The following is an 18,718-nucleotide window of genomic DNA, read 5'->3' as shown; positions in this document are numbered from 1 at the left end:
GCATAAATAAAAAATTATATGAATATACAGAATATACTGCTCTTAAACACTCTGGTTCTCGCCTGCTATCAGCCTCTCAGAGCAGATTTACCCAGGAGTACAGTAGTAGTTCTCAGATTATCATGATTTCGCCTACGTTAAAACCTTCCACTCCTTCTCCGTGCTTACAAGGAAAGGACAATTTTCCAGATGAGATGGGCATCACTTAAAAGTAACCAGCACACTAAACAGTGACCTGCCTGTCATTCAGAAAACCACATAGTGACTCAAGAGATCCTTGAGGTTGTTTTTTTTCCAGGATCTTCAATTTCTTTTGATGGGGAAGAAATCTTACCTTTTAGCTATTCGTTTAGAATTTCCTTTATTAGATGGAACCTTGACAAAAAAATAATACAACTCCCCAAAGGCAAACATGCTTGGCCAGTCACCAAGGAACTGGAAGAGCATCCTCTGTTTACCTCTGTATCTACTAAGATCCCCACAGCTCCACCTTGTTAGACCCTGTCAAACAAGTTGGGAAAACAGCCAACATCTCCTGCTATAAAACACCCTGAGAGTACGGGTGAACAAGCCCTTCTGGCCAGAGGCTGGCTGAATATCTTCACACCAAACTCCATTCAAGATGGAGTTTGGTAAAGGATTGCCGGTACCATTATGGGCCCTAATATTAACCATCTGCTATATCCAACAAAAAGGTAAAATCTCCTTTGCTTTTCATTTCATATTCTAAAAGATTATAATTCATTTTCATAATTGTAACTCATTCCATATTGTAAGCCATACAATTGTTTCAATTTAAATTAAAAGTTTTTCCTTTTAATATCACTTCAGTTAAATATTTGATAATTCTGTATTAGAAATTTTGTACAACATGAAGCAAATACATTTAATGACATGGCAATGAAGAAGACAGCTATAGGGCCTAAATAAAAAAGTATAATTGTTGCACATCTTTGGAAGTTGCTGTTCTTCTATAAATGTATATTTCTTAAAACATTTTCATCTAACTGCATTTTATACTATGAAATATAGGTTTCCCAAATTTCCTAATGCCTGTAGGAATGCCACTATCTGATTTTTAAAGATGCATAGTACATTGTTTTGCCAAATCCCCAGTCCAAGCTTCACCTAGAGAACATATGCCCACTTTAGGCTAATTACTTACCCTTGGTCCCCCAAAAATGGCTCTAGTTCTGCAGTGCAGCACTGTTGGACCCCACCACCAGGGTAGCTTACCTGTTCAACCTGCAGAGGTCCTCCTTCCTCCCCTCTCCTGCCAGCAGCTTCTCCAGCCACCGCAGCAACAATTTGGTCCTCAGCAGGTCTTAGGAGTAACAACCAGTCTCCAGTGTCTCCAAAGTCCATTCACCCATCTGTCCTTTAGTCAGTTAGTTCATCAGCAGTTCCAGTAGTCCATCAGACATTAGCTCCTCAGTCCATTAATCCATCAGTTTGGTTCCTTCCTCAAGCTTTCCTCCTTCTACTACCTACCAAACTCTCTATCAGATGCTGCTGTTATCCCTTAATGACCTGGTAGCCTCTAGTGGCTGCAGCTGTGCAGCATACCCACAGCTAGTCAGAGCCCTGAGGCTCTATGCTTGCCTGCCAGAACAAGGGGCCACTGTTGACACCACACCCTATCTCCTCGAGAGACCTTGCACATTTCATCTATCTCTAAAATCCAGTAGGGATTCAATTAGCACAGGGAGGGCAGCCCCAACATTCCTCAAAAATCTGTACACTAGAAAGTCTATCAGTCTACAGGCCCAATCCTGTCCAACTTCCCAGTGCTGATGCAGCCATGCCAATGGGGCATGTGCTGCATCCTGCAGTGGAGAAGCACTCACAGAGTCTTCTTCAAGGTCAAGGAATGTTACTTTCCTTACCTTTGGGCCATACTGCAGCTGCATCAGTGCTGGAAAGTTGGATAGGACTAGGTCCTTAGTCTCCAATACTTTGTGGGTAATGTGAGCCTCTAGGTACTTTGGGAATTTCTCCTGTTGTTGCTTTGCATCCTTTCACCCATGGGCTTTCCTAGTACAGCATTCACATCTACATGTCCCAGTTCCGGAGGGGCTGGACTGCGCTAATAATTTGCAATAGATGCATTGGGAAATAGACAAATGTATACATGCATACAAATTATTCTTTCCCCTCTCCCCCCCCCCCCAGCTTCTTGCACAGACAGTGTATCTGGACGGGTTACCATCATTCCACCGCTGACGACAACTCCAGTTATAAAATGTGAGTTAGTAAAATGAATTATCTCAGTTATTATAATGTGTATCAAATATGTTCACAGGATGCATGTTCAAAATGCATATTAGGAAAATTAGGAAAAGGATCAGTAGATGGACAAATGCTGCAATAGACAAGTAACTGGATAGATGCCTTACACAGACGTGAAAAACAATGCATTCCTTGTCTGGCAAAATGCCCTCCCTAGGTCTGTACACCTGACATCTACTCCGATGAGGTTCTGGTGCCAGCTAAAAGTGGTTTTATTTGCCCAGACGTTTTAACTAGGTGTGTTGTTGCTTTATTGGGGCTACTGTCTTTAGATTTAGAATTTTATTCATATCACTTTGTTTGCTGCTGCGCTGTCTTTAAGGTTCCTTTTATATTGCTTGTCACTTATTGATCATCTTGAGTTTTACCTATAAGTCTTCTCAAACCATTTTTTGAGAGCTAGGATGTAAACTAACAAACTAAGCACACATCCACAGTTTGTGTGAGTGTGGATGTGGGTGTTGTCATGTGGCAGTATGCTGCATTGAACACCAGAGCAGTGTGCCTCAAATGATCCCCAGTTGTTGAGTTGCAGCTGCTCAATGTGTTGTAGCTGAAGGGCTGAGGCACAAAGAGGGTTGGGGGAAGTTCTCTTCTTGCACTTCAGCTTATCAGTTGACTGTCTGCCTACTTTTTCCTATGCTTGGATTGGAGTTAGGCTAATGTTGCTGCCAACTCCTTTTCACACCAAATACAGGGAGGGGACATGCATAGCAACTCACCTGGGCAGATGCTTCTGTCCCTGAGTTAAATTTGGAAAGGGCACTGTTGCTTACCCTACTATAGTCCTCGCTGAGAAAGGAAAGCCTTACCATCTGTCCATCACTTGGGGGGAATCAGCAGCCCTCCTTCTTGCACTGGAAATGGTCTGGTAGCAATGTCGGTCTGCCTCTCTTCTGAACAAAGCACACGGAAGAGGCCTGAGAAATACCTGTTGTCAACAGAGACAAAAACTGGTGAAGAACAAAAATCCATTTTAACAGGCTATATGCTTGTGATATACAATCAGCTGTATGAAATGACCTTAAGAAATCAAGACATTGACCAAAAACGACAGTAATGATCTTCAGGTTAATATAGAACTGTGTGTGTGTGTACTTGATGTGAATTCACAGCCTTCAACCCAACTCACAATGGACAAGTGTGTAGCGCATGGGGCAATTTCCACATCAAGACATTTGATGGCGAAGTCTATCGTTTCCCTGGGCTCTGCAACTACGTCTTCTCCTCCCATTGCAACACTGCCTTTGAGGACTTCAACATCCAGATCAGGCGTATGGTGGAGGGAACAAATGTGGTTATCAGTTCTATTGTCATGAGGCTTGTAGGAGTGGACTTTCAAATGGAACCAGAGACCATTTTGGTTAATGGTGAAAGGTAAAAAAAAAAAAAAAATTCCTGTATGTTCTTCCTCAAGCTGCTTCCTCATAGATAAGTAGATCCCAGCATCCATTTTCTAAGAGCCAGTTTACATGTTCACTGGGCCCAAAATAACTAGTGGTGTTACTGAGTTGGACTTCTGAAGACCATAACATGCTCTCCCTGAACAAGGTTGGAAGCTGGTTTAATTAATTTTTATCCCAATCCTATTCTGGGCTGAGACCATCATTGAACTTCACTCATATCTCTTTCTCAAAGCAGGCATGAACACACACAAGCAGATTTTACTTAGTGTGAATTCTGGATGGGGCCCTCCACAGTATTTAATTTAAAGCTTCAGTAATTGTATTGCAACTTTAAATTAAATGCTGTGGAGGTCCCCATCCAGAATCCACACTAAACTCTGTGCATCTTATATTTCTCTAGTAATGTTTTTAAAACTAAAGCTAGAAATTAGACTGAAGATGGCTCAAAGGCACATATTTTTGTAATGACAGAAAGGCTGCATTTGAGCGCAAAGTGAGTGAAGTTCAATGATGGTCTCAGGAGTTTAGTGAGATGTGAGCTCATACTTGCAGTTGACCCTTCCAGCAGTATAAAGAAGTGCATGTCCTTGTCCATTTGTAATTGCGTCCCATATTCTTGTGTGTAAAACTTAAAATATAATATCAGAAGTAATCCCATCTCTTAGGAGAAAATCTTCTTTAGCATTCTTTTCCTTGCATAGTTCTATGGTGTAAGGTTTCACAATGCTGGCAATCAGTATAAGTTGTTTCCAATCTGTAGACTTAAAACCAGAAAGAATTGTGCAAAGGGGTGCATCATCAAATCGCATGGCAATACTGGGCACTAAAGCTCAGTCACATACATTTCTTCTCCATTCCTTTCTTTTTATTGTGACGTAAATGTCACTCAATATTTCACTCAGTGCTTTCTCATTAGGGTACAGCTGCCTTATAGTGGGTCTGGATTCCTTATTGAGAAATCTAGTGGCTTTGTGATCGTGAGTGACAAGATGGGTCTGACCTTGAAGTGGAATCAAAAAGACAGCGTGATGGTAAGAATAAGTACTAGTTGATGTATAGAACTGATATCACCATAAAGAAATGGTACAAATGAAGCATTACACCATGCCATTATTTGTGGGGGTTGGATGTTGGAAGCATATTCCTTTCTAAATCCAGATTCAGAATACACATGCTCATTAACCGCTGAACAGAATGAATAACTGTTCTGAACATAAAGTCTTCTGATATGGAATGAAGATAAGTAAAATCTGCTTGTGTGTGTTCCTACCTGCTATGAGAGAGTCTGTGTGTGCGTGCATGCATATGCATACATATCTATCATGTTGCTATATTCCCCATCAGTTCACACTTTGCATAGATATCTTATCTGCTGTCAGTATATAATATATATACTGTATATAATGGAAGACAGCAACCAAGCTGTGTTCCCACTTGGCATTTGATCCCTATTTTTAAAGATGAAAACACATTTGAATTACATATTTAACATATTAACGTCTTTGCAGGATATGCCACCTGTTACCTCAATTTCCATTTCCTAGTAAAAATTTTACTTATCTAGGTTATAATCTTACTTTTATGAATAGCATAAAATGTGTGACTCGCAAATGAAACCCCAATTTTCTGTCCACTAAATTTGAAGTAGGCTGGTGAAATGCAACATTGATGGAAACTATTTCAGTATATCTAGAGGAGCTGCATTCATTGATTTTCAATATTGTGGAGGGTCTCTCTATTAACTTTTATCAACTTTCTCTATACAATTTCAGCTGGAACTGGATAAGAAATATGCCAATCAGACCTGTGGACTTTGTGGGGATTTTAATGGCATTCCAACCTATAATGAATTCTTTTCAAATAGTAAGTATCAAAAACATTGCTTATTGAATATGAGTACCCGCCATTTAAGCATCACCCATTCCGTGAGTGCTGTGGTGCAACAATCTTTTTAACATTCCTACTCTTCATCTATTCTGAAGAAGAAAAAGAGTTTTTAAAGCACAAAATACATTAAGCATCTATATTTAGAATATGTAGCATTCTTTGTTTTGTATTTCACCCACTGAGTATTTCAACATGAGATGAATTCCAGTTTTTAAGCTTATCAAAATACAGTACCAGGCAGCCCAATCCTGAGCTTTCTGGCACCTGCTGAAGCAGCAGCGCCAGAGCAGCTACCGCTGTATCCAGCAGGTGCTGGGAAGCCTCCAGGTGTCTCCTACCATTCCCTTCCCTCAGGGAAAGCCCCAAATCCCACAGTGGGGCTTCTCAAGTCTGTGCTGGCTATTTTGTCAGCACAGACTTGAGAGACTCTGTGTGGGGTCAAAAGACCTGACACGGAGTTCAAGATCATGCAGAGCTCCATGGGTCCCATCCCCTTCTGCCCCAGTTCCTCTTTTTCTACAATAGATTTACTCCATTCCCAGTTGTGTTATAATGCACTACTGAGAACGGGGACAACAGCCATTTAGAGTACCACCTCACCTTGCCAGATTATACTGGACCCTATATCATGATCTTATTGATTGATCACCTTTTTATTTTGCCTTTCCTCTGGGGTTCAAAGCAGCATACATGACACTCCTCTCCACAATACTCCTATAAGATAGGTTAGGCTAAGATGTAGTGACTAGCACAACATCACCCAGTAAACTTCATTATCTGAGTGGGAATTTGAGCCCAGGTCTCTCAAATCTCAGTGCAATACTTTAATCACATTTATTTATTTATTTAGCATATATACCACTTTTCAACAAGAGTAGTTCACAAAGCAGTTAACTATGTCATATCTTGTGCCCTTGCCCTATTTATCACAGATGCCCACATAACTGCCTTGCAATTTGGGAATATGCAGAAGCTGAATGGGCCAACAGAAGACTGTGAGGATCCTACACCATCCTCTCTGGACAACTGCACTGACCAATATGTAAGAACATATTTGCTTACTTTTGCGCTTTGCACGAGCCCTTTTCCAAAAGGACACTAGGATCCTTAGGAAGTGTTGCTTGGTGTTATAGCAGAGAAAATCCACAGTCATTTCTTCCATAGCTGAATTAGATTAGGAGATCTTTGGGAAGGTGGCCTAACCTTGTTTGTTACTGTGTCCAAAATGTATTTATGTTACTTTGATGTACAGTGATGATATCACTATGTTATCATAAGGTTCAAGATGAATTTATCAGCATTAAAAATAGGCCTTCTTGAAGTAGTAGAATGTATTGGTTTAATTAATTTCCTTTTCTTTTCTATCAAGGATGTGTGCCATCATGTGCTGACTGGCCCCGAATTCTCTCAGTGTAATCATTTGGTGGGAGTGAATGACTATATTGAGGCTTGCGTACAAGATTTGTGTCTCTGTGATAGTCTTCAGCTACCTTCCTGTCTCTGTGACACCTTTGCTGAATACTCCAGGCAATGTGCTCATGCTGGGGGGCAGCCTCAGAACTGGAGAACCCCAGACCTGTGCCGTAAGTATTTATCCAGTACAATGAGTAGTCGGTGGCAAAAGGGAATGTAGGGGAATATAATCAATCCTGATGTCAGCAGAACATTTGATATTGCATGTTGCTCCGCCCCACATTCTCACTTTAATAATACGTTATTAAAGAAAAGGAAAAGGGCCCACCCCCACCAAGCAAATGTACTCAACACCAAAAATGGAATATAAATGGGAAAAGACTAAGAGCCCAATCCTGTGCTCGGTGACACGGCTCTGTGCCACCGAGCACTGTCGCAAAGATGCCGTAAGGTATGTTTGCAAGCCTCATCGCCGGGCTCCCGCTGATGCTAGCCCAGCGCCAGCTGTTGCTGGGCTAGTGCGGGGCGGTCGCCTAGCTTACGCGTCTCGGCGGTCTCCTGGACCGCTGAGCCACGGCATGGCAAGCGGGAGTGAGGACAGGGGCAGGAGCGGGGAGGGGGGAGGCCAGCGGGGGGTGGAGAGAGGGCAGGGGAGGCGTGCCAGGGGGCAGGCTGGAGGCTTACCAGGGGGAAGGGGGGAAGTGGGTCCGTGGAGCTCCACTCTGCAGGATCCAAGGCACTCGTGTAGGGCTTCACGCCCTACATGAGTGCCTTTACCATTGTGGGGCTGCTTACCTTACCTGGGAGAAGGGGACAAAAGTCCCCTTCTCTCGAGGTGCCTCTCGTAGTAGCCCGGGAGGCGAAGGATCCGGCAGCAGCCCTTCTCAGTGCCGCTGAGCCTGGGTGCCACAGGCAGCTCAGGATTGGGCTGTAATCTGGTGATGGGCTAGATCTCTTGGGATTTCAAAAACAAGAGGTATGGGATGCCCAGGACACGGCCTAACCCAACTGTTGTCTGGTGGGTTACAAGATGTGCATGCTTACTCTGACAAACTCTGTCATCAGAATAGACATCAGCCAAAATATTTGTCATGAGCTACATTATCAGAACACATAGAAGGCAGGTAATAGCACTTCTCTAGCCAACACTGATCCACCATAGGGCTTTGTCTTTTAAAGCAGGGTACTATATCCTTAAAAGGGGAATTGAGTGAGTATCTTTCTTTTCAGCAATGACATGTCCTTCCAACATGCAATATCAAGAATGTGGATCTCCCTGCACTGACACTTGTACCAACTCTGAAAGATCTCAGCTTTGCGAAGACCACTGTGTGGATGGCTGTTTCTGTCCTTCAGGTAAGATTTCATCTTCACCTCTAACCATTCTGGTTCTTTAAAAGACTGCAGTGGCCAAAGCACTTCACACACTTGCTCATTGATCTAAATGAGACTTTTCTTCCTTATGATGCTCACTACGCAGGCAAGAAAATCTGCAGGATAGACGGCATTTTGTTTTGCTTTTAAATAATTGGTGTAATTTCCTTATGTCATCTTTCATTAAAGTGTTACTATTTATCTGTAACCATTTGTGAATGTAACCAATTACCCCTTGGCTTTTCTTCAATTGTGTTTATCTATTTATCTTTCACATTTTTACACCACCCTTCCTCCAAAAAGCTCAGGGTGGTGTACACAGCTGCACCCCTCCTTTTGTCCCCACAACAACCCTGTGAGGTAGGTGAGACTGAGAGAAAGTGACCCAAGGTCACCCAGGAAGCTTCATGGCTGAGGGGGGATTTGAACCTGGATCTTCCAGCTCTAAGTCCACCTTTCAAACCACTACACCATAATACAGATGTTATTTGTTCCTTTAGGAACTGTATATGATGACATCAACGAATCTGGCTGCATTCCCCATGAGCAGTGTTCCTGTTTCTACAATGGCAAATCCTATGCTCCAGGGACAACTTATTCAGATGACTGCCTTTCCTGGTAATGAAATGTATTTTGGTTAGATAACTCAAACTTTATGCATAAATGTCTCTGCAGTTTTGACACCATAAAAGTGCTGAAATATTATTAAAATTAGTGATTCCCAAACTTTTTATTAAGAGACCAACCAGTGTGACTTCATCTGTATTTGGACAGATTCCTGATCTTCATTCTAACCTCTCATAATACATTATTCCCCTATGAGGTTCTTGCTAACCACTAATGGACTCTGTTCATATGCAAATAACAGACCAGAAGCCTTTCTGCAACATGCTCCAGATTGGTCAAGATAGGTAGTGAGATTGTTTCTCAGTCCTATTGAGGTGGCTTCAACACCATTGTGCTAAAAATCATTAGTGTCCAGTCACAAAATTTTTTATTCTTTCAACAAAAAACAGAATCTATATCTATGCTTTAAAAGTGTTTGCTTCCAGATAAGATTGCAAAAGGTGGAACAAGAACAATGTCATGCAAGCTATTATCAATGGAAACAACTTTTCTAACAATGGGCATTTCTTCACTTGGATTCTCTCTCCTTCCAGTTCCTGCACTGGAGGCCAATGGAACTGCACAAACCTTCCATGTCCTGGCATATGCTCAGTAGAGGGTGGATCACACATCTCCACATATGATAAAAAAACTTACAACGTCCATGGAGATTGTACTTATGTTCTCTCTAAGGCAAGTCATCAGTGGCGTCAGTAGAGTTTGCATCACCCAGTATGGGAAACCGGCGTGTCACCCCTCTGATGGACCTCCTCCCATGCACTGGGTGGAGCAATGCCCCAGGTGGTGGGCGTGGCAGTATACCATTGCCCCGCCCTGTTGGTTTTTTGGCTATAGCATTTGATAGACTAGAGATATCTCAACACAGTTTGGATTCTGCATGAAATTATGCATAATTGATATATAACATGATGATGATATATAACATGTATATATAACACATATATACACATATCCATATGTATGCACATATCACATATTCAATCGCAGCAAAACTGCTGTCATACTCCTGGAAAGGAGAATATATATTCTATATTCTCCTTTCCATGAGTATGACAGCAGTTTTGCTGCAACTGAATGAACTATTTTCACTGAGTAGTTTGAAAGAATAAAGAACCATTCCTTTAATACCATTTCAAGTTGATTTGAGTTGACACTGAAATGATTAAGCTGTGCTAGGAAGGAACAAAAATTAAAACACTACATATTTGTAAGAGTGATCTAAAAGAATCAGGAGGGTTCATTTCCTCATTTTTTAAGGGGCTTGCCATATTTACTATTCTGCGACAATGTCTCAGCACAATATTCAATTCTAGGAACACTTGCAGCAAGCCTTTCAAACACATGGTAATCAGTGGTATTTTCCAGGTCTGTGACGAAGACACATTTACTGTTCTGGGAGAACTCCGCAAGTGTGGCCTAACAGATACCGAGACATGCTTAAAGATGGTAGCCCTCAACATCAATGGAGACCAGACTGTAAGTATCCAAATCAATGAGTAGAGGATACTTTATGAGCCACAATGGTTCAAGATTCAGTAGAACCTATAAGTATAGCAAAGGGTGTTTGGTTTTTCCAGCCAAGGTATGACAGAAATATCTTGACTAGGGAAACCAGTGGAGCTTGCAGTTCTTGACAATATAATTAAATGTTAGCATGGATTACCCTGTAGTGAGGTTTATTGTTGGTCAAATACATGTTGCGTACAACTGTTTGTGAAAGTGTCACTGAAAGGATTGTCTAAAATGGGGTCTCTAAACTTTTCAGACGAAGGGCCGCATCAAATATCTGGTACAGTGTCGAGGGCTGGAAAAAAATTAAATATTTAATTTAAATACATTAGAGATGGAACTGAGATGAATGAATGAATGGGCTCAAATGTCTGGGATTTCTCCAAGCACCAACACAACCCAAGAAATAAAGCACACAGTTAAATGGACCCACATTCCCAAACCCAACAAGCACAACTCTGGTTGTGTTGGTCAACTGGGCCACAGGCTCTCAGGGGATCAGAGGCTGGCCGCGCGCCACATAGAGGCTCCCCACGGGCCACATCTGGCCCCCGGGCCAGCGTTTGGAGACCCCTGGTCTAAAATAATTCACTCAGTACAGTACAGGTATAATGATTGATCTAGCAGTATTCCTTCCTTTCCAATTGTCTAAAGAGACATGACATCATCTGTTCAAAATCAACTCTAAAGAGGCAATGTGTCCATGAAAAACAAGGTGACCTCATTTTTGCAAATGCTCAATAGCTAAATTACCACAAAACAGTTCTTCATGCGGTTCAAATAATGTGTCCACAGAACTATTAATTGTAAGAAGGAAGGAGAAATTAAAACCAAATAAAACATGATTTTTTAAATCATAAAAGCAAACATTTTCAATGGAATTGTTCAGGATTCAAACAGGATATCAACTTCCCACCTTTACCAGTTTATAGTATGATAATTTATCACACTGATTAACACTTCTTTACTCTTTGTCACTAGAGCATTGTGGTCAGGCCTGATGGTGGTGTATTTGTCAACTGGATCTACACTCAGCTGCCTTTCTCAGCAGGTATATTAAATACCAGAAACTTCTGGCTGACAGCATAGCCTTACACGTTTTAGAGTCAAAGCCTATCCTACCCTCCCCTGCTGGCATGCTGTATTCAGCAAGGGGGGGGGGTGGATCAGGAGGCTTCAGAGGAAAGTGGAATTTAAATCCCCTTATAACTATGTAAGCATCTGTAAACCTGTATGCAATGGGTCTCTTTGGATCTGCTGTAGTGATTTTTCTACTAAAAGTTTGAGGAGAGAAAGGGACAGAGAGGTTGCAGGAAAAGAGACTAGGATATGGCATGTGCCATTGCAGGAATATCCACTCCTTCAGCAGCCTCCCAGCCTCATTACAGCCCCCTCCCTGCCCTGTTTCTCCCCCTCGCCTCCCCATTCTACCCTCCCCCACTCCCTACCAGCTCTCCTGTTGACTTACCTGCTTTGGCAGGCAGTGGGAGACCCAGCCACACACACGCCTGTGTCCCAGCAGTGAGCTACTGAGTGCACTACTGGCAAGCACTTTATAGTGCTTTTTCAGCAGTCAGAGCTGGCAGAACACTCATTCCACCAGCACTAAAACTCAATAGGATTGTTGTTTGAATCTCAGAAGGGTGCTTAGCAAAGTGGTTCTTTACCCCTACAGTCAGTAAGTTTTCATTTAGTGGGAAAAAGTAAGTTGGGTCTAGTGCACCCTTCCTGAAAAGCGTTGTTCCTTGGTTATCCATGCAATATTTTTTCCTTCCGAATTGTGTGAGGTGACATCACCAACCCACAATCAAGGCAGAACACAGTGTATCCACAAAAGCAAGATGACCTGATTTCTGCAACAGCAGAAGAAGTAACATGATTACTTTAATTTATACCAATACAAAAATCATCAAAACAGGGCTCCATAGTGGTCAGTGTGAATTGGCTTGATAGTTATGCACACACTGAAAGTTATCAAACAATTTGCTAAGCATCATAAGAACATAAGAACATAAGAACAGCCCCACTGGATCAGGCCATAGGCCCATCTAGTCCAGCTTCCTGTATCTCACAGCAGCCCACCAACTGCCCCAGGGAGCACACCAGATAACAAGAGACCTGCATTCTGGTGCCCTCCCTTGCATCTGGCATTCTGACATAGCCTATTTCTAGAGTCAGGAGGTTGTACATACACATCATGGCTTGTAACCCATAATGGATTTTTCCTCCAAAAATTTGTCCAATCCCCTTTTAAAGGCATCTAGGCCAGATGCCGTCACCACATCCTGTGACAAGGAGTTCCACTCGCTGAGTAGAAAAATATTTTCTTTTGTCTGTCTGAACTCTCCCGACACTCAATTTTAGTGGATGTCCCCTGGTTCTAGTGTTATGTGAGACTGTAAAGAGCATCTCTCTATCCATTCTATCCTTCCCATGCATAATTTTGTATGTCTCAATCATGTCCCACCTCAGGTGCCTCTTTTCTAGGCTGAATGCCTGTACATCCATCAATGCCTGTACATATCCATTCAACCCACATTTCCAAAACATCAGTTTGGTTATATGAATTTTGGTCTTCTTTGGTTTTTCTTTTGCTGAAGAATTGTGATCTGCCAAAATGTTGGTTTACAAATATGGATCTCATGAAAGCGGTTCCTTTCTGTTCTTTATCCACAGCTAATGTAACTGTCTTCAGACCTTCCACTTTCTTCACCATTATACAAACAAACTCTGGACTTCAGCTACAGATCCAACTTGTACCCACAATGCAATTATTTGTTCATTTGGATCCATCATTCAGAGGGAAGACCTGTGGTAAGTAGTATATATGTAAACTTCTTCAGTGCCTGACCCCAAAGTGTATCATCAAAGTGTATCATTGATGATTTACTGAGCAATTCAAATTCTTTGGATTTCTTTTAAAGGCCTTTGTGGAAACTTCAACAGCCGCCAGACAGATGATTTCAAAGCCATAAGTGGTGTGGTGGAAGGAACAGCATCTGCATTTGCTAATACCTGGAAAACTCAGGCTGCGTGCCCTAACATCAAGCAGAATTTTGAGGATCCTTGCACACTTAGCATTGAAAATGGTAGGCATATTTGAAGAATTATAAGCATGACATGCAGACACTTTGGAGCATTTTGCAGTCTCCTTCACACTTGCTTAAAAGTAAAACATGAAAAAAGGGCCAAGCATTCATTCTTCATAATGTGTACCTTTGGCCCATCTGAGCAACTGTAGCAGGCATCATGCATTCAAGTCTTTTATCAATCCCTTTCTCATTCCATGGCTTTGGTAACTTCAGCAAAGATCACAGTGAGTAAAACAAGCATTGCTGTAGGACTATAATTACTGACTTGCAGTCCATGTGCTAAAAGCAGCCATTTGTACCTACAGAAATTCACAATGTGACGTGGTTTCATTCCTCTCTTTGCAGAAAAATATGCCCACCACTGGTGTGGATTGCTGGCTGACACTGAAGGCCCTTTTGCCAAATGCCATGCCTCAGTGAATCCCACTTCTTATCAAAAGGTACTTCGCTAGCCATAACATCTCCTTTAAAAATCAAAGTAGACTAGACTTTAAAAATATCTGTGGGACACCACTCTGATTGGGGTATATGTGTTCAACAGGTTAGAAAAAGCTACAGCTAAAATCCAAGCTGGTGAAGAAATTGAGACATGGAAGGAAAAACTTAAGGGAAATGCCTTTGAATGTATTATATGGGTGAATTTTGATGAGAACATTTCCCTTTTCTAGAACTGCATATTTGACACCTGCAACTGTGAGAGAAGTGAAGATTGCATGTGTGCTGCCCTCTCTTCCTATGTCAGAGCCTGTGCGGACAAAGGAATTGAACTTCTTGGATGGAGGGCCAATGTCTGCAGTAAGTGTACTTACTGCCATCTCAGAACTTAAATGAAAGAACTCTCCTGCCAGTTAGTTCTATCAGATTCTAGCCCCTGCTGGTCATTTGAAGGACACAAAATACTGTATAGCAATAATTCTCAATTCCCTCTTTTCTTAGAAAAAATGCAGACATTAGTGACTTGGTCAGATCTCTATTTCATGTGCCCAATGTGGGGCTGCCTTTGAAAACTACCAGTTATTACAATTGGTTCAAAATGCAGCAGACAGAGTGCATTTAAGTGGTGTTTTCTGTATGGACTACATCATGGGATTCTGTTCCATTTTTATTGGCAGCTTATCCAGTTCTGAGCTCAGTTCAAAGTGATGGTCTTGATTTTTAAAGATCTAAGTCAGGGGTGTCAAACTCATTTCATAGAGAGGACCGAAGTTAGCATTCATTGGGCCTGCTGAGGGCCGAAAATGACATCACTGAGCAGGAGGCTCAGAATGGCTGAAATGGCTGAAAAGACCCCTTTTCACCTTATAAGACATTTGGAGGCCTACTGAATGACTTATAAGGCAAAAGGTCACTTCCGGTTTCCTGAGGAAACCAGAAGTTGCTTCTTTTCGGCCATTTCAGCCATTTTGAGCCTCTGCTCAGAAAAGCCCACAGAGACGAAGGGAGCATAGCTCCCCTTGGCTTCAGAGGCTTTGTTTAGTGTCCAGTGTCACTTGACAATGGAGGTGCGAGAACGCATCCCTATCGTAAAGGGACACACAACTCAATCCTGAGCTGCCTGGGGCGCATGGCTGCAGTGGCGCCAAAAATAGCTACTGTCGCATCCAGTGTACTTTGGGCAGCCGCCAGCAGCTCCTTGGGAGAAAGGGACTTTCATTCCCTTCCCTGGGTAAAGAGAGTATCCCTGCATTGGGGCTACTCGATTCACCACCAACCAAAAGGTTGGCAGTGAATCAAGTGCCTCTGAGTCAGGCGGTCCCACCTCCCTCCCTCCCCACTCCATCCCCCTGGCACGCCTCCTCCCCCATTTCCCCGCTAATCTCTCCACTGCTCAGTGGTCTGCACTGGGCTACCACTGACGCTAGCCCAGCGGTAGGATCCGCAAACGTGCCTTACAGCACATTTGCAACAATGCATGCTGGCAGTGAGCTGGCGCACTGAGCCCAGGACTGGGTTTGCACACCTGTAATAATGAACTTAGATCACATGCTGTGCAAGCCTATGCATGCTTACTTAGAAGTAGGTCCTAGTGAATTTTTAAGAGGGCTTATGCCTTGGTAAATATGTATATGATTGCAGCCTTGGTTGCCTTCATCTGTGTCCCCCTGTGGATGAAATTGTGGCAGTTGGTCTCAAGGGATCGAAGTTTTCAGCCATGGCTCCTAAACTATAGATTGCTGATTCAAAGGAGGTCGGCTTGATTCCCTTGCTGCTTATTTTCTGGCATTAGTTTATCCGTTTTAAGGAGCATTTAAAACCTGGTATTGCCTTAATTTGTTCGTACTTAGGTGTTTTCACAGATTGTTTTTATTCTTGTCTATAAGTCACCAGAGGGGAAAAGACTGAAGGGCAGGATAGAAATATGATTTTGAAATATGTGAATAAATGCCATTTTGTTTTGCTTTCCTCCTTCAAGCGAAATACACTACTCAGTGCCCCAAATCGCTGATTTATAAATACAACGTCAATACCTGCCAACCTACCTGTCGATCCCTGAATGAACCCGATGTCACCTGCAATATCAAGTTTGCCTCAGTGGATGGGTGTACCTGTGATAGTGACACCTACATGGATGATTCTGGAAAATGTGTGCCTGCTAATAAATGCCCCTGTTATTACAAAGGAACACTGATACGCTCTGGTGAAGTTCTTCATGACCTTGGGGTTGTATGGTAAGAGGATTAAGGCACAATCTACTATCATCAGAATTTATATATACAGGAATTTCCCAGTATCCATGGGGGATGCATTCCTGCCCCCCCCCAATGGATACCGGAAACCGTGGATAAGAGGGAACTTAAACTTACTCTTTTGAGAAGTACTTTGGTCTCTTTTTGTGAGCCTCCAGAGGCCTCTTCTGGGTTGTGCCAGGCCAGTGACCCACTCTATATCAAAATGGCACTGCCACTCATCTAGACATACTGCCAGATACATACTGCCAGAAAGGTGACATTCTTCCTTTCCCTCCAAACCCTTCTATTATAGGTAACAGTTCAAATACCATAAATGTACAAACAGCCCTATCCATCCCCCCCCCCCTTCGCTGATGCATCTTTGCCAAAAAGGAGTGTGCTGTATCCAGGAGGGGGAGGTGATGGGATTGGAGGCTTTGGAGAGGAATTGTTTTCCCTTACCCCTCCGTAAGCCTCCTGCTCCACAATGGACCTCCTTGGACCTGTGACAGCTCATTAGCTGGTGCAGGTCCACGGAGAAGAAAGGAGCAAATAGCCTCAAAAAGGCGAGATCCAGCATGCGCCATTGCCAACAGATCCACCCCTTCCGCCACTTCCTCACCCCGTTTCAACCCCTACCACCCTCCCTACTTACCTGCCAGTGGTAGTGGCTGTTCCAGATCCCACCACCATGCACAGTACTTCTGCAGCCTATGGAAGTGCAGAGCTCCATGCATTTTCATAAGACTGTTTACAGTGGCCGTAAAGCAACCCACTCCATCGGAATACTACTTCCAGCAGCAGGGAGGAAATATAGGTTTGGGCCTTAAAATGCCTGAATTCATGAAGAATCAAAGAATTTGGAAATGTCATTATTATCAGATTTACTGATGGCATGGCCCTATGTTCAGATTCCAATAATTCCTAAACCACAGGTGTACTTGGATCACATGGAATATCACCAGGTTTTCTGCTCTTTGTAGTGATTTTCAAGGCAAGATTATATGGTTGCAACTTGCAGAACTCTGAGGAAAGTGAATTCTGTCCAAAATACTCTAAAAAACTAGCATCATTTCCCTTTCTTTTTCACAGTACTTGTACTCAAGGAAAGTTGAACTGCATTGGTGATGGGGACACAAAGCTAGGTAAGAAAAATTGTTGCTTGTTGTCTATCTCGCTGTTCAATTTGAACTAGTCCAATCATAGCTAAAACAATACAAGATTAAAGTTCTCTATAGTCAATACAGCAAGAACTTAAAAAAAACACAACTTGTTCCAATCCTATGCATAGTTCCTTAGAAGTGAGTTATGCTGTATGAAGTGGAACTTGCTTTTGAGTAAAGATGCACAGGATTTGGGCTGCAAGGATTTTTGGGGTTGTTTGTTTAAATGACCAGACTTTGTCTTAAAAATAGTGAAAAACAGATATAGGTCTGTAGGAAGCTAAGAGACATCACTGCTCCATTTACAGCTCAATTCTGTTGCGCTGCCCTGCTGACGGAATGTGTGTTCCACCAGTGATGGCTGCTGCAAAGCAGCCATAAAGCTCACTTCAGCAGCTTCTGCTGCTAGAGTGCTGGCAAGAAGGCCAGAGTCCTTCTGCTTGTGCAAAAGCACAAAGACCTGGCAGAGCCAGTAAGTCCGTGTAGGGGGTGGAACTGAGCAGGGGCAGGGTAGATGTGGGTGGAACAGGGAGGAGATGGGGCAAGGAGGAGGGTGGATTAGAATTGGTACCCGCCAAATCCTGACCCTCTTCCCTGGCCTGAACCACTGTCATGAATCAATGCAGACTTGCACCAGTAATATCACTGGTATAGGTCCAAGTAGACCTATAGCAGCTGCTAGGTCTTACCCTGGGGTAAGGGGACAAATGTCCTCTTACCTGAGGAGACCTCTTGCAGCCAAAACTCCCCTATGGGATATAGTGGAGGCTGTGCCATCATCATTGCATGTGGAGTTAGGATTAAGCAATTAGAATACAATCTTGTTTCATGAGAGTAAACCCCACTGAACACAGTGTGACTTACTTTTGAGTAGGCATGCATAGGATTGCATTGTTAGCCCACTATTGTTTGGTGACTCACCAGGTTTCTCAGTTATGAGTAGGACTTTCCCATCATCTTCTACCTGATACTTTTAAATGAAGGTGTCAGGGATTGAACTTGGAGCTTTCTACATGCAAACTGTTTGCTCTGCTGCTGTGCTATGGCTGAACTGTAACTAAAAACAATACAAAAGCAAAACAATTACCTTATTGTTGCTTGGATATACATTTTATATGCATTAAAGGTTGAAAGTTGGTGCAGACTTTATAGAACTTTGTTAACAATGGTTCTTGAAACCATAGCACTTTCCTGCTCAAATGGTTCATTCCAGTTCTTATGGTCTGTGGCATCCATGCCTGTACTAAGAGGTATCTCTTATACCTCTCTCTCTGTGTCTCCCCCTGCTA

The 18,718-nt window shown here is 42.7% G+C and overlaps 1 protein-coding gene across 1 annotated transcript in view; it reads left to right on the top strand.

Annotated features, from left to right (window-relative positions):
• Positions 1-622: 622 nt before the first annotated feature.
• Positions 623-18,718, top strand: part of LOC136644014 (mucin-5AC-like) — a 69,728-nt gene continuing 51,632 nt past the window's right edge. Inside the window, exons 1-18 of the mRNA XM_066619475.1 lie at positions 623-695; positions 2,173-2,244; positions 3,405-3,666; positions 4,612-4,726; positions 5,468-5,558; positions 6,515-6,624; positions 6,952-7,165; positions 8,226-8,351; positions 8,870-8,987; positions 9,530-9,668; positions 10,362-10,472; positions 11,487-11,556; positions 13,182-13,319; positions 13,430-13,594; positions 13,943-14,037; positions 14,266-14,392; positions 16,011-16,266; positions 17,359-17,423. Of these exons, the coding sequence (XP_066475572.1) occupies positions 623-695; positions 2,173-2,244; positions 3,405-3,666; positions 4,612-4,726; positions 5,468-5,558; positions 6,515-6,624; positions 6,952-7,165; positions 8,226-8,351; positions 8,870-8,987; positions 9,530-9,668; positions 10,362-10,472; positions 11,487-11,556; positions 13,182-13,319; positions 13,430-13,594; positions 13,943-14,037; positions 14,266-14,392; positions 16,011-16,266; positions 17,359-17,423 (2,347 nt within the window). The remainder of the gene's footprint in view (positions 696-2,172; positions 2,245-3,404; positions 3,667-4,611; positions 4,727-5,467; positions 5,559-6,514; positions 6,625-6,951; positions 7,166-8,225; positions 8,352-8,869; positions 8,988-9,529; positions 9,669-10,361; positions 10,473-11,486; positions 11,557-13,181; positions 13,320-13,429; positions 13,595-13,942; positions 14,038-14,265; positions 14,393-16,010; positions 16,267-17,358; positions 17,424-18,718) is intronic.

Source organism: Tiliqua scincoides, chromosome 1 (assembly GCF_035046505.1).
Source record: "Tiliqua scincoides isolate rTilSci1 chromosome 1, rTilSci1.hap2, whole genome shotgun sequence".
Classification (NCBI taxonomy): Eukaryota; Metazoa; Chordata; class Lepidosauria; order Squamata; family Scincidae; genus Tiliqua; species Tiliqua scincoides.
The sequence above is the reverse complement of the archived record's forward strand: the minus strand, read 5'-3'. Positions and strand labels throughout refer to the sequence as shown.